The sequence below is a fragment of the Lissotriton vulgaris genome, chromosome 1_1 (genome assembly GCF_964263255.1).
Source record: "Lissotriton vulgaris chromosome 1_1, aLisVul1.2, whole genome shotgun sequence".
Lineage (NCBI taxonomy): Eukaryota > Metazoa > Chordata > Amphibia > Caudata > Salamandridae > Lissotriton > Lissotriton vulgaris.
In genome coordinates, this window is record NC_141685.1 from 1,821,777,310 (window position 1) to 1,821,801,930 (window position 24,621).

At 47.0% G+C, this 24,621-nt stretch overlaps 1 protein-coding gene across 2 annotated transcripts in view; it reads left to right on the forward strand.

Moving 5' to 3' along the window:
• Positions 1-24,621, forward strand: part of PAH (phenylalanine hydroxylase) — a 260,469-nt gene that overhangs the window by 150,818 nt on the left and 85,030 nt on the right. For both annotated transcript variants that reach the window (XM_086919176.1, XM_086919177.1), the window contains 2 exons: positions 15,075-15,271; positions 21,539-21,674. In XM_086919176.1, the coding sequence (XP_086775302.1) occupies positions 15,075-15,271; positions 21,539-21,674 (333 nt within the window). The remainder of the gene's footprint in view (positions 1-15,074; positions 15,272-21,538; positions 21,675-24,621) is intronic.

Below are 24,621 nucleotides of genomic sequence, written 5' to 3' on the forward strand. Positions count from 1 at the left end.
ACCACCCTTCCTTTCTCTGACCATTTTTAATGTGCAGTTACAGGTTTCGTTTCTAGCATCTTAACATGTACCACATCTTTGAAAACTGCACTTCAAGTATTCAAGTATTCATTGTCTTAATTTGACTTTGCATGTTTCCCTTCTCATAAAGTCTTGAGTTTTCTACTCCAAGCCCACCTCATCCTAACTTAATGTTTGCAATTGCTGCCTGCAGATAGCAGGTGGGTCGGTGTGGTGCTGATGGTGTTCGATGGCATAGAGCGGGATAGGTCAGCAGTGTGTGGTGATTGTGTGACGAGTGGCAGGAGTGTGTTTCGCCAATGATGCTTACTGTTGACATGAGTTATCGAAACGGTGGCTTGGCCAACAATGCCAAAGCCTGTTGAAAGATCAAAGAGGCAGACACTTGGAAAGAGAAAGTTAAGGTGGGCGGAGCCAAAGTGGTAAAAGTTAAACCAATGCAAACACAAGGAGATGATGGACGGAGCGCTGGAACTTTTCAGACACTCACCCCAAGTCATAGATCTGAGTTGAATCCATCATCATTCTTATTTCACAGAATTTTTAATGAGAGAGTTTGGTATTGATATGAGCAGAACAAATAATAGCAGATAAAGTCCATGGTACAAGTACATAATAAACCGAGAGGCGGTGAAGTAACATAATATGGACTAAACATAACATGCGGGGGGAAAAATAAACCAGGTAAATAAAGAAAATGACAATCAAGCATCAAGTCCGTACAACACGAAGGCATATGTCAGCGGGCAGATCGGTCATATAGCACAGCAGGGTGAATCACAACCATCAAATGACATATTGAGAAATTGCTTGCCACAACAATGTTTTAGGTGCCTCACGGAGGTTTGAAGAGATCAAAGTGAGCGTCAAGTGAGACCCATATTTTCCTGTGTTGTGGGCGCCAGGGGTGAGAGGCAAGTGCAATGGTATCGGCACCCCTGAGATTAGAAACCCAGTTGAGCCAATGGGGGAAGGAGGCTTTGGCTGTATTTTTCCAGTTGGACGTTATGACTTTAACCGCCGCCGTCAGTAAAAGATCAAGTAGGGCTTTGTCATTTTCATTTAAAGTGACAGCTTTGGAAGAACCCATAACTAGAGTAGCAAATTCTCTCGGGAGAGAAACGTGCAGGGCTTTGTTAACAAAGTCAAATATCCTGTCCCAGTATGTGGCAACCCGGGGGCATTTAAATATTAGATGTTCAAGGTCTCCTCCCGCTTCCAAACAGTTCCAGCAGGAGTCATTGTCTTTGATGTTGTGCAGAAAAAGTCTCCTGGGGGTCCAAAAGGCTTTGTGTAGGAGCCAGAATTTAGTTTGGGATAGAGTTGGGCTAATTTTGTGTCTTGTGGTCGATTCCCAAATTCTGGCCCACTCGTTATCAGATGTGGGAGTGGAGGAGTATGATTCCCAATAGGATTGTAATGCAGAGACCAGGTTAGATGTCTGTGGTTTGATCATTTTGTACATTCTGGAAACCTGGTGGCCAAGTCTATTAAGGGTGGATAAAAGGCCAGGGAGTGAGGGGGATGTGTTGCCCAAGTTTGCTTTGGTTAGGGCCACCTTAACTTGTAGAAAATAGTAGAAGTCAATGTTCTCGAGTTGAAATCTATCCTGTAATTCCTTGAATGTGAGTGGTGTTTGGCCCTCGTAGAGGTGGTGAGGGAAGTGTATTCCCTTCCTGATCCAAGAAGGATTATACAGCGGTTTACCTTTGTATGTTATAGTGTTATTCCGCCATAGGGATTCCCACTTTGAATTGCGAAATTGATGGGGTAGAGATTTACTTATATGGAGGAGGGAGTTCTTAGTGTTTTTAAATATGATGTTAGAGTCGATATCGGGACGCACTTTGATGGTAAGGAGGGAGGAGGGGTCAAGGCCTTGCACTAGGGATTTTTCGATGTGTAACCACACAGGTGTGTAATCAGGCTGTGGAGTGAGCCAGATCGCACCTTGCCTGGCCAGGAAGGCGGTCTGGTAGAGTCTAAAGTCGGCCAGATTGACGCCACCCAAGGATTTATCTAGTCGTAGCTTTTTCATGCAGATCCTGGCTTTTTTCCCCTGCCAGAGGAAGGAGGTGATTACCTTATCCAGTTTTGAGTGGAAATCGTTAGAGAGCGTTAGGGGAAGCATCGAGCTCAGGTAATTGACCAATGGGGAGATCATCATTTTTATCGTCTCTATCCGACCCCACCATGTAATGAATCGCGGCGACCAACCATCCAAGATTCTTTTAATTTTCGCTAGTGTGGTCGATTCATTGTGCTTGAGTGTACTTAGTATGTTGTCAGTGAATTCTATTCCTAGGTACTTAATGACATCCGGTTGCCAGGCTAGACCTGAATTTCCAAGGACCTCTTTGGTAGTATGTACATTAAGGGGTTTAACTTCGGATTTGTCCTTGTTTAACTTATAGCCGGACAAAGCCGAGTACTTACTGATGGAGGACATAAGCCCCTTAATTGATAGGGTTGGGTGTTCTGTGGCTATTAAGATGTCGTCGGCATATGCCGCTAGTTTTATCTGAGTGTTTCCGAATGTGACACCTGCGATGTCCTCATTTTTCTTGATGTCGGTGAGTAGTGGCTCAAGAGCCAGTAGAAATAGAGCCGGTGAAAGTGGGCAACCCTGTCTAGTTCCTTGGAATAGGCGGAACGGGTCAGAGAGTGTTCCATTAATAGATATACGGGCAGAGGGGGCGGAGTATAAGGCCATCACCATTTTAATGAAAGAATTACCCAGATTGAATGCGCTCATACAATGCTGAAGAAATGGCCATGAGACTTTGTCGAATGCTTTCTCAGCGTCTAGGGTTATTGCAACCATCGGCATTTTGCAGTTTTTCGCTTTTTCAAGTATGTGGCATAGGAGTCTGGTGTTGTCGTTCGACATCCTGTGTTTCAAAAATCCTACTTGTGATGGACTTATCAATTTGGGCAGTACGGCGTTTAGTCTAGTTGCTAAGATCTTGGCATAGATCTTACAGTCAATATTTATGAGTGAAATGGGGCGGTAATTTTTTGTCTGGAGGGGATCTTTCCCTTCCTTGGGTATAACAATTATTGTGGCTTCACTCATCGAGGGAGAGATACTCCCACTGGAGGCGGTGGAGTTGAACGCGGTTTGGAGTGTCGGGGAGAGTTGGCTGTCAAAGGCTTTGTAGAAAGAGGCAGAAAAGCCATCAGGGCCCGGGGCTTTGTTGCTTTTGAGTGTTTTTATGGCCGTCGAGATTTCTGTGATGCTGATGGGTGACCCTAGATTTAATTCGTCTATCTCTGAGAGTCTGGGGAGGTCTAGGGTCTTTAGGTAATCTATGCATGACTGTGGGTCCAGGGGCTTATCATTCTTGTATAATTCTTCGTAAAATTGCTTAAAGGTATCAAGAATCTTGGACTGGTTGGTGTGCGTGTTATTAGCGGGATCTTTTATAGAGGATATGGTTGTTAATTTCTGCTTGTGTTTAAGGTAGGAGGCCAACAGCTTCCCGGCTCTGTTTCCCTCACACAGCTTCAAGGCTTTGAAGCGGTTGATCCACACGCCTGCTCTCTTGCTCACAATGGAATTATACTCGTATTTCTTTTTTATGAGTTGGTCAAGGGGTTTGGAGTCTTGAGGATTGGTTTTGTGTAAGGATTCTAGTGATCTGATCTCCTGCTCCAGTTGCTCTAGTTCTTTGTTTATCGCTTTGTTGGCTCTGGTTCTTATATTAATAATAACTCCACGGATCGTGGCTTTGAGCGCGTCCCAGAGGATGTTTGGATCTGTGTCAGGGACATTATTTAAGAGTAAGTACTCTTCAATGGCTTTAGTAATCTGTAGTTTGTCGTCCGGGTTGGTTAGTGTTTCATCGTTGAAACGCCATCTTCTGGGCGGTCTCATTGAGCGGGAGCCTGCAAGTTTGGTGTGGATACATGCATGATCGGAGATCAGTTTAGGGGCGATGTCGGTTTCCTCGATTAGGTGTGCAAATGTAGAAGATATTAGGATAAAGTCAATACGCGAGTAGGAGTTGTGGGGAGTGGAGTAAAAGGTGAAGTCTCTCCCATCAGGGTTTTGGAGACGCCATGAGTCTTTAAGGCAGTACCTTTCGCATAGCCGCAGGAGTGCCTCATGTGAGCGTGATGGGTGAAAAGCGCATTTGGACTGCCGGTCTAGTAGGGGGTCTAGAGGAAGATTAAAATCGCCTCCCACAATGAGAAGGTCGTCCTGAGGGATATGCTCCATCGAGCGGGAAACGGAGTCCCAAAACCCGGGGTCGTCTGAGTTAGGGCCGTAAATGTTCACAACGTGAATTGGGTCATCTTCCCTGCGTAGATGGGCCACCAGAACCCTTCCCTCCGTATCATGAGTGTGTGAAACTAGTGTTATGTTCGACTTCTTTGATATCAGGGTAATTAGACCTCCTTTCTTGTGCGGTGCAGGGGATGACAGTATATGGGAAGACCAATGGACGTTTAAGAAACGTGTGTCCTCTTCCGATAGTTTAGTTTCCTGTAGGAGGATAATATCCCCCTTAGTTTTGGCGATGTAGTCGAACACTTTCCTCCTTTTTACAGGGTGGTTAAGACCCTTAACATTTAACGAAACTATGTTGAGGTCATCCGCTAATGACTTAGTGTTAGACATTAGTGGGCAGGGTTATCGCTAAGTGGTGATCTGGTGGGGGGCAGAAAAGTGAGACAAACATCCCCGTGGGAGCCTGTGTGTTAATACAATACCAAGTGGACAGAGCTAGCGAAGTGGCTAGGGGTATAACTAGCGTCTTTGTGTTGTAGCTGAATGTGTTGTAGCTGAATGGAACAGACAGAAAAAGGGACAAAAAATAACACAAAAAGATATACAATGCTATAAGGTACCAACAATTATTATCTGCTGAAAACTCTCTCTTTTTCCCAATCCCCATGCAAGCCCTCCCAATCCCCCCTCCCCCCCTCCCCCCCCAATACGTACGTAGGGAGTACGACGACAGTACCTAGCTAGGCAAAACAGGAGTTATTAAACATTAGCAATCGATATTCATTAGTTCCAATGTTAAACTTAAGAGGATTTAGATGTCCAGACTGTGTGGCAGCGGGTAACATTTACTGCAGCAATAATACGTGCGTAATGGAAGTGTTTGTGCGCAATAATATGCTGTGTTAAACCAGGAGTGACTGTCTGCAACGTGCAGACGAAAGCAGTAAGAGGGTTAGAACCAGCTAAACGTTGCGTTAAGAAAACTTGAATCGTTAAATTGGATTGAACTCCCTGTAGTAAGGGCAATATATGTGCACAGAAACATATAATAGCAATAATGACAAACTAGTAGCGTCTATTTGCGTCGTGCAATAGAGTCTAAGTGTGAGAGTAGAACTTGCCCGACATTATGCAAGCAATCACCAATCCTGTTGCAAACCAAAGGAGATCATAAAACGTCACTTATCGAGTGGGCGGACTAGCAAACAACTAGAGAAGGCAACTATTACCAAACTATTACAAAACTACAAGTACACAATAGTGCGACCTGGAAAGGATAGAGATCCGATAGACCTGTTCTTTGTCATGACAGTCACGTGGTCTTCCTTTTGTTGGAAGGGCCATTCGATTGGTCCATTTCCTGAGGTGGGCCATTTTGCAGGTAGTTTTCCAGATCTTTCGGGTCCGTGAAGAATTTTGTGCGGCCGTTTATTGTGATTTTGAACTTGGCTGGCCCTGCAAAGGAGTAGGGTATGTTCTTGGATCTAAGCTTGGCGCGGATTTCCAGAAACCCCTTGCGAACCTCCACTGTGTCCTTGGAGTAGTCCTGTGTAAAGATGATCCTCTGACCTTCCCAAACGATGGAGTGCTGCTTCCTTGCGTATTGTAGGATCAGATCGACATGCTGATATCGGAGTGGTTTGCATATCATTGGTCTGGGGCCCTTCTCGCGGTTAGTAGTGAATGTGGGGATTCTATGCGCACGGTCTAGCTCCAGACCATGCGGGAAAGCAATGCCGGTAATCATGGGGATCCATGCTTCCAGGAAAGTCACGCAAGAGTCTGCATCTTTTTCTGCGTTTTCGGGTATGCCAAAAATTCTAATGTTCCCTCGCCTGTTGCGGTCTTCCAACTCAGCATGTTGGCGTCTGAGGGTGTTATTGGTGTCTTCAAGGCGCTGTATTCTAGCAGCTGATTGACGTGCGAGGTCCTCCACGTCGCTGATGCGCTGTTCCGCTGTGTTCAGCCCGGATTTTAGGTCATTCATATCAGCTCTGATGGCCGTTAGCTCAAGCTGCATAGCGTCAGTATTCGCCTTAGTGGATTTGGAGATAACAGTGAGGTCTCCTAATTTTTTCAAAATCATTTCCATCGTGGCCGCCATGTCTGGTTTGCCCTTAATGGGAGAGTCAGAAATTTGTGGCTCTGGTTTCACCTTCTTAGAATTTAGCTCACTTCACCACCTCAGTTCAGACCCAGCAATATGAAAATCAGTCTTGACCCTGTGCCTCATAGGAACAGTCCAGTTTGAACTGCCAAGCCAGGTCTTCCCTGAACAGGAAACAAGCATCTTGCGACTGATTTCTGGGTAACACCCTTCATCAGCCAAATTGTGCATCTTTCACACCCACCTACTCAAGCATTCCTGTGACACCAAATTACCTCATTCCATAACTTGCTAACCACATCTCTCATCCCCATGTAGTAAGTGTTCCCCAATCTTGAAAGATGCACACCGTCGTCCCTAACTAGTAGTGGTTCCTCCAGTCGTAGTCCAGTATGAGCAATTACTTGATGTCCTTTTCCCCACAGAAAACCCGCATCGCTGTGTTGAGCTTCCTTTGAGCTTTTTCCACAACGTGCTTGATTGCCCCCCTCCATACTTTGGAACAAATATGGTCCAGGCAATACATGTACCAGCCAACCTTTGTTGCAAAACCTCCAAGTCTCTTTGCATCAGCTGTAAGAGCGCCAAATCTGACAGCCAAATCAAATCGTTCTCTCCCAAATGGATTATCAACAGATCAGGGCATCCTTTCTAGGGGACCATCTTCGCGAGCCAGGGCAATAGTGCCCCCCATCACATCCCTCCTTTTCCCCACCAGTGCACCTCATGATGTTGTCCTTTGAGTCCCAGGTTACGGCTTACACCTGTCGCTCTGCATACTTGGAGGCCCAATGCACGAACAAATGCCTCACAGTCCAAGTGACCGTCTTGGCCCCTGGTCCACCCACGCAACCTAGGGGAGAAAAAGACCTTAGTAACACAGCCTGAAATGTTCCACAAATCCCACCTACCAAGCACCGTGCCATGCCAAGCCCCTTCATTTTGTGGACATACAGCTCACAGCACCTAGATTTCAATCGCCTAATCTGCCGAATCCTATCCCAGGACCAACCCAGCCATGCTGTCGCCGCCCCAATACGGAAGTAATGTGTCCCAAAGCCTGCCGATTCCAGACCCAACCACCCTCAATGCCATGCGCAGAACTGCCAATAACTGCCCCGCCGTCACCTTCGCCCCAGACGCGTGACAAAAAATTTCACCACTCGCAGCCCAACCAAATCCCCAGATGCCCGCATCCAACCTGATCTCCTCATACCTCCTGCCACACACCATCCACGTACCAAGCATTTCAGAGACCCTGAAAGCACCAAAAAACATCCATATCACGCACAAACGAAAAACCCAAAATTCAAAAACATCATAACAACACAGCGGCAAAGCCTCAACCAATCTGAACAACAAATCAAACATAATCGCCTCCCTCAACACCCCTCCCCCTTCTCTCCCTACCCCAACCTCTGAGTACCCTACTTATAATCACATCTTTTGTAGGGTCAAAACCAAAAAAAAAACAACAGTAAAACGACACTCCCGTCAACTTTCCCGAAATCGTCTCGGAAGTCAGCCCTTTGTCAATGCAATGCAATACAAACTGCAACACTCCTTGTTCCACAGTTGAGCGATCTCCAAAAGCAGAATCCCTGCGCCATCCCATAAAGGATCCAAATTCAGCCCGTGCCAGTCTATAGGTCCGTTTTGTGGTATAGGCTAAAGAGTTTTCCACCAGGCCTATTACCCTCACTCCCCCAAGGCCCAGATGCCGTCCGGCAGCTCGATCTGAACTGATCTGCTCCTGGTGCCAATCGCCAGAACCGCTGCCACTCTTCACGAGAAAAAGCTTCCGCAATGACATTATTCACCCCAGGGACATGCTTGGCTCTAAAAACCACATTCAATCTCAGACATTTCAGCATGAAAATCCTCAACAAACGCAGCACTCTCAGATCCCTGCCCTCTGTCGGTTGACCAACTTGACTACTGTCATGTTGTCCACATGGAACAGCACTGACCTGGTCTGAAACTCAGACCCCCACACCTCCAGTGCCACCAACAAGGGAAAAAATTCCAGAAACGCAGTGCTCCTCCCCTGCTTCACCCAATGAGCCGGCCATTCTTCAGCGCACCACCTGCCATCCCAGAATATCCCAAAACCTGCTGCCCCGGCTGCATCTGAGTAAATTTCTACTTGCCAAACCATCCTTTCGTCCTCAAAATCGAGGGACACCCCATTGAAATCAGTCAAGAAAGTCAGCCATGTCCTCAAATCCACCAGGACCCCCATGGAAATCCAGACCCTGTGGTGTGGCAAAACTGCCCCTGCCATGACCATGCCGAGCCATCTGCAGAGCGTCCGTCCAGCCCTCACCACCCTTCATGCGATGTTCAGGAAACCCAGCAGTTGTTGGACCACCCTCAACGCCGTCCTCTTTTCCCCAATCTCCCACAAGAGGCACGCCTGTGTCTCCGCCACTTTAACGCCAGGGAGTCGAGCTATCCATTGAATGGAGTCCAGCTCAATTCCTCGGAATGTCAGGCTGCAGCTAGGTCCATCTGTTTTCTCTGGCACCAAGGGGACTCCGAAACGCTGTGACATCTCCTGGAATTGTGACAGGGCCCTGCCAGAATCCCCAGAATGTGCCTTCCCCAGAAAGAGGAAGTCGTCCAGATAGTGACGTCCTGATGTCCGCTGATCTGTGTAAAATCCCACTGCAAGAATGTGCTAAACATTTTGAACAATGCACAGGAAATCACACATCCCATGGGCAAAACCTTGTCCATGTAGATGGCCCCCTCAAACTGCATCCCCAGTAGAGAGAAATCCGTGGGGTGTATTGCAGCAGGCGGAAAGCAGATTTCACATCACACTTCGCCAGTTTCAGCCCCGGCCCACACACCCTCACTAGGTGGATCGCATCATCCACCAATGTATAGAGAATCCTTGAGTCTGTTTCTGCGATGAAATCATTCACAGACTGCCCTTCCGGCCACGAGAGGTGATGGATAATGCAAAACTTCCCCCTTTTCTTTCTCAGGTACCACTCCCAATGGGGAGATGATCAAATCGTCAATTGGCTGTTAGCTTTGGAGGTCTCTAGTTGGCACAGGTAGGAACTTGTGACAAATAGGGACCCTTGCCTCTAGTCAGGATAAGGGGATTACACTTCTAAAATAACTCCAGCTCACCCCCTTTTGTAGCTTGGCATGAGCAGACAGGCTTATTTCAGACGCGGTGTGTTCAGAATTTGTGACCATACAGTAACCAAGTGACAACACTACAAATGGACACCACACATGTTTTATATTGAAAATAAGAATACTTTATATAGAGTTACCACAAGACCATAAATGACAAAAATACAGAATGCTGTTACTTTAAGATGGTAGATTTAGCTTAGTTCAGTTCAGTTCTTAAGATGTGACACTTTACGTCAATATACCTTACGATGCGTTGCGCTTCCACAACAAGCAATGTTGCAGCGATGGAAATGCAGTGAAGTTAGGGTGCAAAGAAATAAAGATGACGCTCTGTCCTTAGTGCGAGACGCTTCCCGGTGATGTAGCGGCATCTGCGGTGACGTCGATCCTCTTCTCCGGCGATGCGAGATACTTTACAAGATGCCAGCCACGACTGGCCCTGCGATAAGGTTCCCAGCGATGCGGCGGCGTCTTCGGCGACAACCATCCTCTCTACTGGTGATGCGAGTTGCTTCCACAATGATGTGAGCCGTGACTGGCCCTGCAACACTCTTCCCCATAATGTGACGGCGTCTGCGGCGACGGGGATCCTCTTCTAGGACTTTTAGGAAGCTGGTTGCTGAAAAGGGAAGGTTTAGGGACTGTGCACTTGCTCAGTCAGCATGACAGTACCAGACTGCACGCTGGCTCTGCAATGGCAGACCTTAGACACATTTTACAAGGCTGCTTCTGTGGGTGGCACAACCAGTGCTGCAGGCCCACTAGCAGCATTTGGATTTACACGCTCTGGGCACACTCAGTGAACTAGACTAGGGTCTGACAGGTAAACCAAATAGCCAAACATGGAACCACTGATTAATACATCAATTTACAATAGGGAGAACTTGCACTGTGGCACTGGATAGTCTGGTTAGATGCCTAAAGCATCTAACACCAGCAACAATACATGAGGCAACAGCAAAAAATGGAAGGGAGACTCACGGCAATGGTGCCAATGGTGCCAGGTCTGGCCAATCGACAAACGGGCCCCCTATCCTGCCTTCGTCTACCTCTTACTGCAATTTCGCCGCCACCACTCCCGGCAATTCTTTAGCTGATTCCAGATTGTCCGCCCATCTCCGCACCCTAGGTCCCCGATAGCCCATTCAAAAACGCTCTGTGAAACCTCACTGAATCTTCAAACCTGCCTCCCTGTCTGGGTACCACGAGAGCCACGGGGCCATTGCCTCCACCTTAACCAGTGTAGGCGCCCTTCTGTCCAGGCTGTCCCCTTCCATTGGTGTTTCGCCACTGCTCCGAAGGTGTAACCAAGGTAAAACATTGGGTAAGGGCGTGCCGTCCCCCCACTTGGAGCACTAATGCCTGAACTTGCACCCTGTTGTAGCTCCAACATGCACCGGTGTTGCTGCTGCCTGGCTTAGCGGGCTGATCTGTGGTTCCTGTACTGGCGGTAACCCCCCCGCCCCGCTGTGGGCAGGAAGTGGCAAAAAGACCGATAAGTGACCAGCAAGCCACTGGCCGTGTGAGTAGACACCGATGAGTGCCTGGATGCCCTCCACTGCATCCATAGTTCTTGATCCACCTCCCCCAGTGCTTGTCCGGGTTCATGCTAACCCTGGCTTGGAACTCATCGTCGTAGCTCAGCCAAGCAAACCCCCCAAATGGCATCAGGGCTTTTCAAATGATGTCCTTATACTTCAGTAGCACTATGGCCCTATCCAGGTAAATACTAGCATAAATGATAAACGGCAATGTCCAGTTTTCCATGTTCACCAGGGCCTTCTAGTCAGCTCCCATTCTTCCTCCTTAGAATCCTCTTTGGCTTACACCTCCCTGTGCAACAACTTAAACTCGTCCACATACTTGTGTTTCCAGATTCTATTCTTCATCTTTTCCGACAGATGTGATCCCAGGAGCATGGCTAGTACGACGTAGGGCAACTTTTTCTGGTGCTTGTCCTCGATCTTCTCCCCCTTGTCGTCCTTTCCCTCTGCCTTGTCCATCTGCACTCCCGCCGTAGACACCGTCTTAACACCCTCTGGTTTGTCACCCACTTTAGGTCTGTCCTTCGTCAACCCTTTGACATCTTTCACAGACCCCTCCCCCACATCCACCGACCGACAAGCCTTCTTCCTCCCCACTTTTGGCCCGCCATCCCAAGCTGCCTACCATGCCCCCTCACGAGACAATGATGATTGGGCCTCTCCAGACCGCCCTCTGGTGCTGGTGGCATTGGTTGGCTCCCCCTTCGCCTTTGCCTTGCCCTTTGCTGGCGTAGATTCCTGTAAAACACCAACTCCACTCTTGCTCCGCACCCCCATCCTGTCATCGTCATCCCTCACCTCCCCGTCTTCCAGCTCATAACTCTCCTCATCATGATCCAACTCCACCTCGGGATCCGCATCCACAGGCGCCCACAACACCTCTCTCACCGCTCTCTTCACACCCTTACTCTTTTTGACACTCAACAAACACCCTCTCGTCACACAAAACGCCGTTGCCCGCTCCGGTGCCGGAGGGATGGCCACCGAGGACCCCCTGCTGCTTCTAGCCGGCGTCTGGAGGCCGTCTTGCGCCCCGCTGTGCCACCCCACACTCCACCGACCTACGCCGGCTTGAAACCCCCAGGTCGCTCCAACATGGGTGGGCCCCGGGACAATCGGGCCTCGAAGCCGTCTTGGCTGTCCCTGCCTTGGGCTGCGGCCCCCTGCTGATGCCCCCCCACCTGCCCTTATCTGCCTTGTCCCTCTCCTCCTGTTCAGCCCACCTTTCCTCCTCCGAGGTGGGGATAGGGGGCCCCTCTACCTCCTCCTCCGAGACCGCCCCAACCCTGGTTGCATTTAGCTCTGCCCATCGGGCCTCCGTCTGCTGGACCAAGAGGTGCTGCTCCCTGATCCTGTCTTCCCAGGCCAACTTCTCCCACCAGGGGAGGAGGGGGGCAATACCCCTGAGCCACCCTACCAGGCTGCAGCATCCAAGGCACTGATGCCACAACTTGGATGGAGTTCCCCCTCCCACCCCCCTCTTTACCAACCACCCCATGGGCCTCCACCACGTCCCCCCTGGCACAGGAGTACTCACTGGTGACCCCCTGGAGAGGTCAATGGGAGCATCCTCTCATTGCCCCATTCCATCCTCCATGCCACTTTGTTCCCCCAAAAACTGGTGCCTCTATGCAGAGCCCCGGCCCCCCCGGCCCCTCCCCTGCATCGCCTTGCTCCCGAGACAAACAGGCATCTGCCGGGCCTAGCAGATGCCCCGCTGCCTCCCCCACCTCCTCATGTGTGCGCTCACCGCTCTGAATCATCAACTCCCCTGTGGGCACTTGCACGATCAGGGGCACTCCCGCCCCCAAAACTCAAGCTGCAGGAATACTAGCCATGGAGGCAGGCTCTTACGCCAGCCTCCATGCCAGAGCTCTCTCCTGACCGTACCCCTCCCAAGCACGACCTCCCGCTTGCAGCAGCGGCTTCTCTAAGCAGGCTGCAACTGCTGCTGCCACTTCTGCAGAACATGCCCGCGGGGCATGCGACATCCCCACCCACGCCTTCCCCAGAACGCCAGGCCGGAGGAGATCCTCTCGCCCGGTACGGCCCAGCAGCCTCAGGGCCTCCCTTACCTCCTCCACCGTGACCGCCGCCATACCCGGATATGCAGCAATCTCGCCCTCACCGACTCGAAACCACCAGCCACTGGCTCCGCACACACGAACACAATGAGTCCCTCACGAAACCAGCCAAAACCCTACTGCAAAACGCCTTCCTAATGACACCCTAACTATCCTGACTGTTTCTTTGCTAACTACACCCTCCCAATGGTGTCTAGAATGCAGGAAGAGGAAGTTGCCTTCTTCCCCTGCATTCTTATACCCACCCCCTGAACCCCACCCCATGACCCTGCCTGGTCCTCTCCTGCCCGAAAGACCCCGGGGGAAGACTAGTCTGCGACTGTGCTTCCCCCGGGGCCCACCAATGGGATATGACCTGCAGAGACCTCCATGTAAATTGAACATTTAGTAGATTACACCTGATCTAAATCCTGCATAATAATGCTTTGATTACTCACTCGTGCCTCCTACAAGACATAACATCTAAATAGCTCTTGTAAATGGAACAGAAGATTGTAGCATCTTGTTTTGCCCTATGGATACTAATACCAAATGGATCAATATGCATCTCCTGTTACTCATCCCCAAGTAGCATAATATTGATTACCTGTAAGTGTATGCATGTCTACTGTGTGTTTCCTTATCAAAGTCCTTAGTTAAGAAGGTCACACCAAACATTTCAAGTTGTTGTTTTTTTTACAAACATTGCTTGGCTTCTGCTCAAAGGTGTCAACTATGTTGGGTAATAGACCACTCAGACTGAGAAGGTAAATGACTGTGTGAAGATTCAACAGCCCGAATGTAAGTAGTCAGATCCTGCCAGATGAAGCCCTTTATGTGGAAACGCAATCAGATGGAGCTAAACAGAGATCCGCTATAACAACTAGGCAACAATCTCTCAAGCTGTCTAGCTATTCCAGGAGTAGCACACTCAAGAATACATTTTTTCTAATCCAAGTCAGCAGACTAAAAAGAGCAAGTGCAGAAGAACCAAGTGCACCAGCCGGTGGTGAGCGCTACAAGAGTAGAGATGTACAGTATTAACTACTGAAACCGTCCACATGCCCACAACAAGGAAAAACAAAGGAACTTAAGACATGCAGTATTAGGCCTAATCTCATCAAAGCCTTAATAGAAAAAGATAAGATGTGTCACTAATAAGTGAAACTGGGACAGAACCCCAAACTATCATACCAGACAAACCTCAGGGGTTATCCATTGGTGGACGGCTAGTGACATAGGCAAGAGGATGGGGGTCTGGCACCGATTTATCCAGGGTCAGGATGGAGGTCACTTTGTCACAGAATTAGTTGGTGGAAGCTACTGGGCTTATTTAAGTAAATCTTGAGGAGTCTCAGAGATAGTTGTTTAGGCTCACACAGTCTGCCCCCCTCCTCCAACCCCTACCCCACTCCAACAGAAGAGAGCGGGAAAAGTGCTGGGGGACTTCTTCCCTCAGCACTGAGAAAGGACTAAAGATTTTCCACAATCCTCTGGATTTCCCATGTGTAGTCCTTTATTTTCACTTTCCTTGCACAGTGGGTCATTCTGGAGCAGATAGACTTAGCATGCATTTTTATTGGCGTGAATCTTGGAAGATAAACAGAAAATTATGGGCCATATTATCAAGAAAGGGCGATGCACTATCTCCGCATTTATCGTCAGGAAACTGCCTCTAAAGCAGCGATAATGGGCTTGATAATATGCCCTTGTGAATTCCCAAAGAAGCCCAGGTTAACACCAGAACCTGGGCTTCTATGGAAATTCACAAGGGCATATTATCAAGCCCATTATCGCCGCTTTAGCGGCAGTTTCCTGCCGATAAAAGCGGCAATAATGTATCGCCCTTTCTTGATATTATGCCCCTGTGTTCTTAAAAAATGATTTTAAACAGACAGCTTGCGTTTCGTGTCTTGAACTTTTCCTTCTTGTTTTACTTCAATCCCTAGTGGACTGCCGATCCCGCATGTGGAGTACAGCGAGGAAGAGAAGAAAACATGGGGCACTGTGTTCAGGGAGCTGAAGACGCTCTATCCAACACACGCCTGTTACGAACATAACCACGTGTTCCCTCTCTTGGAGAAATATTGTGGATATAATGAGAATAATATCCCACAACTCGAGGACGTTTCAAATTTTCTGCAAAGTAAGTTACCCTGCTAAGGAAAACATGTAAATTTAAAGATTTTTTTTTATTTCTTTCTCTGTGAAAATCTCAATAAAAAACTTCGGGAATAAAAAGAAAGAATATGTGTTTCTCACTGAAGAGCGAAGTTGAAATGTGTCTGCTTTTCTAGAATTCAACCATAAAGTATATGTTGAAAAAGTTGTTGCAATATTAAGTATACCCAGTTAAAATCCTCTTCTATTCTTGTCTTTTAGCTGCCTGGCTAGCCTGGCTTGCCTTGACCAATTAATTTGCGTTTTGAAGGGAAAGGGAGATGTTTCTGGCAGGGAAACCAGGGAAAGAGAGTTGCTTTTGGCAGGAAGTGTGAAGTTTCCAAGAGACGAGTCTCAGTAAAAAAAAGGTTTCCAGCTTTCCTCTTTTGAGTCTTTTAGGTAGCCATATGCTCTGGGCGATGTACAAGTGATCTACGAGCACTTCAGTGTACTTTCCCTTGATTGCAGTTCTTATAGAATAACGTAGTCCTATGACATTATACATTTTGTTAGAAAAAAAACCTTCTTCATTTCATTTCTCAGTCTTTGGTTCTGTCTGTTGTTTTCCTTCCTCTTTCTGGTCTGGGACAAGCAAAGACTATTTTATACAGTGGGCATACACAAAGCACTTTCAAGTTATGTTAAAAGATTCTATTCTATTTTTTCACCAAGAAATCTTTGTTTGGGACATGGTTTGACTCAACAAGGTTTGCTCCATCATCCGAAACAATTAATTATTGGATCAGGTATGCCATAATAAACATACTATATTGTAGGAGGAACACCATTTTATTTGTTCCAAAGTTAAACAAGCATTTACAATGCAACGGTTTCGCCTTTGCAAAAGTTCGAACTATTGGCATTTTAAATGACAACATTTTTATTTATGTGTTGGTTTTGAAAACAGATAAATAAATGGCATTGTCAATTACAATGCCAATAGCTTAATCTCTCGCAAATGCCACACACACACCCACAGAGAGCCCCCCCACACCCACACAGAGCCCCCCACACACCCACACAGAGCCCCCCACACACACCCACACAGAGCCCCCCACACACACCCACACAGAGCCCCCCCACACACTGCGAGCCCCCCCACACACCCACACAGAGCCCCCCCAACATTGGGTGCTCACCAGCATACATGTGTAGTTTAATGCAAATATTTAGAAGATGGTTATTGTAATGTTTGCCCTCTTAATTTTCTAAAACGCGTTGAAGTATGTGCGCAGGTTTATCAGTTAAGTAAATGTGGAAACAATTTTACAACCACATTTATCCCCGAAATATACAGTAAATATGGATAAATAATTATAAAAATGGCCCAAACATAATTATGGATAAATACAGACGGAAATGTTAAAAAACAAATGCCATAAACCCGGAGCCTTAATTATACTCCAAAAACTAAAGCACATTTCAGTTACAGTACATAACTCACCAACCCCAGTACAGACATATCCCTCACAATCCCGAGTACATACACTGGCACAATTGCACGCACACACACTCAAATCACAGCCCTCCGTAAACTAAAATCACAACACTATAATAATATCATTCCAATAATAAAACCACACATCCCTTCCACATCTCTCATGATTCCTATAAATATACCCTATGTGATGTGACCGGCAGCTACAGCCCCAGTAGAAGTGCCACAGTCCCGTGTTCAGCCTCATCCCTTCACAGACCCCTCCAGTGAACCACAGTCCCCAGTACATGCGTCAGAGTGGGAAGTACACACCTCTCGGACGTCAGTAATCCCATCACAGGCCTCATCCATCACAACCCCCAGTATATCCCAGAGTCCTGAGTACCTCCACATGTATCTCAACACAGACCCCCTCAGCCCATCACAGCCCTCTTCCCCCATAATAGCAAGAGAGTTTCCAAGTGCATGTTCTATCACAGCTCTGCATGACATCACCGACAACTTCAGCTCACCAGAGCCCCAGTACATGTTACGTCATACTGGTGTATCCCATCACAGACCACTTCAGCCTACGATGGCCCCCAGAGCAAGCGTCAGTCTAAAACACACATCCCTCTCAATGTACATCATGTATCCTCCCACGGACCCCTCGTGTGCACCGCCGACCCCTGCAAAGGCAGCGGAGTACCAAGCACACGTGCCAGCACACCATCAGACACCTTCACTACGGTTACCAGGTGAGTCCATGCCATTATTAACACCGTTTCCTACTCCTAGGATTTTCTTAACCCCCTTAATGCATTTTGGCAAAGGGAAGTACTGTCTCGTTTCCCCTCAAGCGACTGGACTAGCACACCTGAAAACAGTGATTAGTAAAAGGAAAGTCCTATACTGGAGCACTGTCCCGGACCACATGGAGTAATTTGGTAGCCAGTGAGTGCCCTTCAGTATTTCCCGCACCAGAGCCCGAGTGTACCCTACCCGACCCAGCCCCAGTTCGAGTACCTGCGACTGCAGCCCCTGCTTGTGGGTTCACCAGAGCCCCCTCCTTTGGGATTTTCAACTTCCAGCCCCATTGTAGGTCTGCACCGCAGACGGGGTTCTCTTCTCGCTGCCTGGCGGAGGCGCCTCGAATCTCCGCGTCCTGTCCAAGGCGCTACAATTCTGTCGGGCTGGGGGTCTCGTTCTGACAGACCCACCGAGTCTCTTGACCCGCGCTGCAGGCCTGTGCTCCCTGAAGGTCTAGCGGTGGGCGTCTCGTCTCTGCTGGCGTTGTGCGTGCAGCGCTGCGCTGCCTCCGCTGGGGGCTGGTTCACGTGTGCCGCCTCCCTCCAGTAATCAGTGCTTCCCGCTCGCAGGTGCGCTCTGCCTCTTGCCTTCAAAGCGGCTCTTTTCCCCGCCAGTGGCTCTGCGGCGGCCGCCCGCTGGTGTCGCCCATTACCCCCACCCTTTGCCACTCTCCCAGTGCCAGTTGCGCCCCTCCCCTGCTTGCTTCCAGCAGCCACGCTGCAAACACCAGACCGCAGGTCACGGGAAGCAAACACGAGCGAAAGGCAAACTGCCACACGCTTTATTTATTATCTCATCTCCGTGCCATGGCCCTTCTACTCACCTTTTTGAATTGAGAATTAATGGCGGGAACAAATGGATCGCTGACGGCGGGAGGAGGGCGCGATAACTCCTCGGCGAGAGGAGTGGGCGGGAGGGAGGAGGCACAGATCACCAAAGTCAAGTAGCTGATTACTGAAAATAAAAAAATAAAAATATTGGATATGAAATAAAGAAGGCAAACAGAAGGAAACAAGTCAGGTCCCAGGCCGCGCTGTGATTGGCTGACGTCACAGGGGTGTCCCGGGCCGGCAGCCAATCACAGCGCGGCCCGGGAATGACATCACGGGGGTGTCCCGGGCCGGCAGCCAATCGCAGCGCGGCCCGGGACAAAGGGGCGGGGCTTAAAAAAAGCACCAGAAACGCCCCGAATCGCGTTTTCAAGAGAAAGCGCGATTGACAGCCTCTGTCTCCCAATGGCTAGTCTCCATTTATGGAGCTAGCCAATTGGAAACCGAGGCTGTCCAAACATCCCTACTGAAAACAAAAGTTTTCAAACTGGGAGGGGCACTTGCCACAACATACATTTTATCTAAAACGGTGGTATATAAAAGCATAATAGAACTAAGCATGTAAACTCAGGAGAGTGCTCTATAACTCCGAAGACAGCAGTGAATCCCTCTCAACAGCCCGGAGACCCCCAAACAACTTCAACCAGGAGCGATTCTTAACCTCACCCTGCCAAACCCTACTCCGGCTAAAATAAAATGGCTCCTGCGTCACAGTCGGAGAAGGCTCTCGGGTAAGGAACAGACACCCCATAATACAATGAAATAACAAACCTGGCTTTCCATAATTATATTGCACCCATTTTTCTAAGTCAGAACCACCGCGAAGCTGCTTAGTTGGTCAAGCTGCAACATACCACTGTGATACAAGAAGCTAAACACAATGGAAACAAACAATAGGGAAACAACAATCAAAGAGGATTCCAGACTTTGCGGCAAACAGTAGACGCGCACCTTCGCCCACATATTCTATACCACTCAATCACCACGCTTCATGAATACTCGGTTCCAAACTGCTAATAGTGACACCAAATTCCATGCAGACACATATTCATCCTCGCTGATGTCCCTCTGCCCAACCAGCTGGAGCAACCCCGGTCTCACTGCGCCCACCTCACCTTTCCGTCCGATTTCCTCATCACCTTCTTACACATCCCGTACGACCCACTGCCCACGGTGTGGAGCTCCTGGTAATCCTCCAGTCGGGAAGGCATGGCTACAACGGGGGCCAACTAGAAGCTCAAGCTCTCCACGTAGATAACCTGCGAAGCGACGGTACAAGTCCTGCAACCTTCAAACTGCGCCGCCTGTGGGGGCGCGCGTCTGATTGGACGCAGACAGTGCGGTTCACGACTCTCTGATTGGAGGGCCGACATAAACAAGGAAGGTCGCTAGGCAGAGAAGAACGCCGCGCGAGCAAGCGCGCGCGCCCCCAAAGTTCAAGCATCTCAACACAGCTGGGCACTACGCCGATTATCCCCACCTCCTCCTGAAGCGGCCTTTCAGTAGAAACGACTCACCTTTTTGAATTGAGAATTAATGGCGGGAACAAATAGATCGCTGACGGCGGGAGGAGGGCGGGATAACTCCTCGGCGAGAGGAGTGGGCGGGAGGGAGGAGGCACAGATCACCAAAGTCAAGTAGCTGATTACTGAAAATAAAAAAATAAAAATATTGGATATGTAATAAAGAAGGCAAACAGAAGGAAACAAGTCAGGTCCCGGGCCGCGCTGTGATTGGCTGACGTCACGGGGGTGTCCCGGGCCGGCAGCCAATCACAGCGCGGCCCGGGAATGACATCACGGGGGTGTCCCGGGCCAGCAGCCAATCGCAGCGCGGCCCCGGACAAAGGGGCGGGGCTTAAAAAAAGCACCAGAAACGCCCCCGAATCGCGTTTTCAAGAGAAAGCGCGATTGACAGCCTCTGTCTCCCAATGGCTAGTCTCCATTTATGGAGCTAGCCAATTGGAAACAGAGGCTGTCCAAACATCCCTACTGAAAACAAAAGTTTTCAAACTGGGAGGGGCACTTCGTGCCCCTCGCCAGGTCGAAACCTAAAAAAGTGCATTGTTATTCTTTGGGGAAGAGATCCCTCAAAGTTACTATGAGCTGTGGCTGAGTGCCAATGCAACAAAAGTTCAATTAAGTTTATCCTTCATAAATTGGCTTGAGTAGCAATGACTTTTTCACAGAACAATGCTTATGGTGGGTGTGCAGTAACATTCAATCATTATGTTAAACTTAAGAAATAAATAGTTTAACCCTTTCGATGCTGATGACGAGCTCAGCTCGTCATGATGCACAGTTGAGCTGTGCTGATGACGAGCTGAGCTCGTCATGAATACATAGTAAGAGCAATTTCCAGCACAGGGGGGGAAAACGCCTAGCAGCCAAGGTGTTAACATTCCCAAAACAAATTATTGAATTAAAAAGAGAGGAAACTTGAATGCTGCAAAAGACAGCAAAATAATGAAAATTGAATGTATAGATCAGAAGTTATGATTGTATAAATACGCCCATATAAAATAAAGTGAATCTTTAAAGTAAACATTATTCTATGAGTTAAGGAAGGTTGGGCCCTTGGACCCTTTCGATGCTGACTGACTAGGAAGTGAGGAATTAAAAGTCTATCAGTTTAACCCAGTCAACAGTTGTACTACTTGTTTACAGAAGTCGAAACCCCCTAAAGGGACAAGGCGGGACATTGTGGCCTTGAGGTTGAATGCTCTGGTTCCACTCTTCTGCTAAAGCTCGGGCTGTGTTGCCAAATCCACACTTCAGGGCAAAACTTGAAACCATAACCACTGTTGTCATTCCAATCTTGCCCTTGCTCTGGACCTCTTAACAAAATTCAGTGCAGTGTAGGCACTCATTTTATGCAACATCTCTGGACTTTGTCTCAATTTACATCCACACTAACGCCTCTTAACAAATATCAATTATTATATGGAATATTTGACTTTAATCCAGAGAACTAAAAGTCTTGAGATCCTGAAAAGAGCATTATTTCTTTATGAGTAAAAGGGGCAATCATGAAATCGACTAATTAAATGTAATGTCTCCTCTTGGTCATAATTAAACAATTTGTAGGATAATATGGAAATAACGTTGAAAATATTTGACCCTTATATTCAAAGGGTACATACAGGTATCAGTTCACAAGCACAAGAATTCTAATATGTTCTTTTTCCTTTTAATAGCATGCACTGGCTTCCGCCTGCGTCCTGTTGCTGGCCTGCTGTCATCTCGGGATTTCTTGGCTGGTTTGGCATTCCGTGTGTTCCATTCCACACAATACATTCGACACGGATCAACGCCAATGTACACACCAGAGCCGTAAGTGGTTAAAATCTTTCAGTTTTGCCTACTAAGATGTAAGTGTGATATTCCTCGACAAGGTTATTTTCCATCATTCTAATAATCACTACTTTGCAGAACATTATGTAGGGTCTTTCAAAGTACCGTTTGCAGAGGAATCTTAGTTTGAATTTAGAAGCAGAAAAACGTAGGCAACTGGACATTCGGCCTTTTAAGAAGGGACACTGACAAACATGTGAGGTAATGTCATGCCTGTGCTCAGGGCCGGCTTTAGCGCTGGTGGCGCCCTGTGCGACAATGTCTGTTGGCGCCCCCCAATGTCCACCTCTGCCACGGATTCCCTCACTAGCACCTCGTAACAGTCCCCTCAAGTCTCCATAACCACTGTCTCTCAGATTCATTTAGTTTTATAGCGCCACTCATACCAGTGTAAAGTGTAGCAGCACTGTACATCGCACACACATTGCACAGAGAAAATCATACATGTGTAAATCAGTGTATAGGAAATGTTAGATCAGACAAGACTATAAGGTGTAGGGTAGGAGTGACATGTCATCTATCATGGTAGGCAATATAGTTTGAGTGCTACATCTGGAAAAGCACAAATTCTGAATTTAAAACGTAACATCATTGTTAGGGGTTCGCTTTAATAATAAGAATTGTTTTCAACCCAAATGAACCCTTTTCACAAGATTAGAATGCTAAAAGTCTGAGCAAAAAACATATAACTTGCAGATTTCATGCAGCTCTTTGATGACAGTTAAAAACTCAATGTTCTATATTAGGATTTTGACTTATAAACGACAAGTTACAAAAGGATCTCTCTTACAGAAGCAGTAACTCACTGACCTATTGCCATCATATGAACTTTGTTATCTGCAAAATGCATGTTTTTAGCTAGGTCCTCTTTTTGGTCCCCCTTAGGGTTTTCCAAGGTCATTTTTTGTTATGCAACTAGATGGGCAGTCAAGTTAAGTTTATGTTACAGCCTTAAAGTAGGAACAGTCTAGAGTATCTGAGCAGGCGCAATCTGGACTTGTTCAGGTAAATGGGGTTAGGGTTCTCCAGGCAGGGGGGGTGGGAGTTAGGTGGGGGGGGGCGTGAGGGCATGGGTGTGGGAGCAACGGGGAAATAAAAAAAAAATGGCCTCTTACTTTAGCTGAAGTTCAAGGGTTGGTGTTTTTGGTTCGGTGTCGGTATAAGGTAGGCTGGAATGCTATGAATCTTCAATGTTTTTTTCGGACATGAAAACATTGCAGTGTCTGTCCTGGAATGTGAACGGCTTGCGAGTCAAAAGTAGGAGAGAGAAAATCCTACAGTATTTAAGAGACTCACCCGCACAAATAATAATCCTACAAGAAACCCACCTGTTGAAAAAAGAGATGAAGGAGGTTGTGCAAATCTCAGGTGGGTGGAGCATTGTGTTTGTTCAGATCAGACAGCCAATGTAAGGGGCGTAGCCATTTTAATAAAGAAACAAGCAAACGCCACTTTACAAGAAGTAAGAACCGATTGAAGTGGCAGATGGATGATAACCAAGATTAGCGTAGAGAACATCCCTATTACAATTGTTGTGTATTATGGCCCTAATCAGGATGATCCATCAACTCTAAAGACAATCTATATGAATCTCCTGGACTTTCCCGACTCAACCGTCTTGGCAGGAGATTGCAATGTAGTACTGAATCTAAGTCTGGACAAATCACCAAAAAGCAGAGCTACACTCTCTGCTAAATCTAGGTTATTTTTTTAAAACAATGATGAAAGAACATGCTATTTGTGATATGTGGAGAGAGAGATCTGGTAGTTGTGAAAATATATTTAGGAATAACAATTACAAATGGACCTAAACACAATAACACAGAATGCAAACAATGTGTATATTCTGTGATAATCAATTATCAAACAAGGATTTGAAGAAAGAAGTTCAAAAAGAGTTCTCAAATATGTTTTTATATTTATTCATAAATTTTGATGTATAAAAAATATATCTATTTAGAAGATATCTGATATTTATATGTGTTTAGTTTGACTTCAAGAGTTCATGTAATCACAAATTCAAAGATTGATATGGAAAATTCATGTAGACACAGAACATTTTTACAAAACAGAAACAATAAACAATGATGTAATGGCTCGACAGATAAGTAGATCCTACGCGCGTTTCGGCTATCAGCCTTCATCAGGTAGCCATGATTAGAATTTCGACGAACAACCTAGACATAATACAAATAATCAAAACAATACATATAAGTGTCATGTGTCGGTCCTATATACATTAAAAATAGCATCTTTGCCATGAGGTTTATCAAAAAATGTCCATTAAAACATGCTACTAGTCAATGCACATTTGTTCTAAACAACCTTACCATATTAACTAAAATGACTTTGTGCTGTATTACCTCTAGAACCACCAAACCGTCACCAAATGTGTCGTTTATCTACAATCTCTATTTAAGTTTTGAAACTTCACTAAAAGTGGAAAATGAAGAAAACAGGATGGAAAAGACCATAATGAAGATTAACAGAAGAGAGAATAGGGGAATACAAAGAGATAAAGGAATAGTCGGGAAGGATACCTTCTTTATTAGTTTCTTATACCTACTCTTTCCAATACATGGTAAAACACTACTCAGGGATGGGTTTACTGCACATTTAATTTAAAGCAAGGAACTACCCTCGGTTCGCTTATTAGGAAATAGTTTTAAACCAGAATGATGCAGTGATTATTTAGTGTGATGTTAATGGAAGAGAGGCTAGGGTTGTCACTGTCTTAACGTCTAAATCTTTTGAAGTATATTCACAACTGTAAACCATATGTATTTACCTTCCCTAATGTCAAAGGTGTGATCCTAGATAGTCCACACAGCTATATTAATAATTAGTTTTTCAGTTCGAAGTAAACTGACTCAGCATCAGAATTTCTTCTATAACAAAACTGGGAGGTAGGGAAAGGATGGGGTTA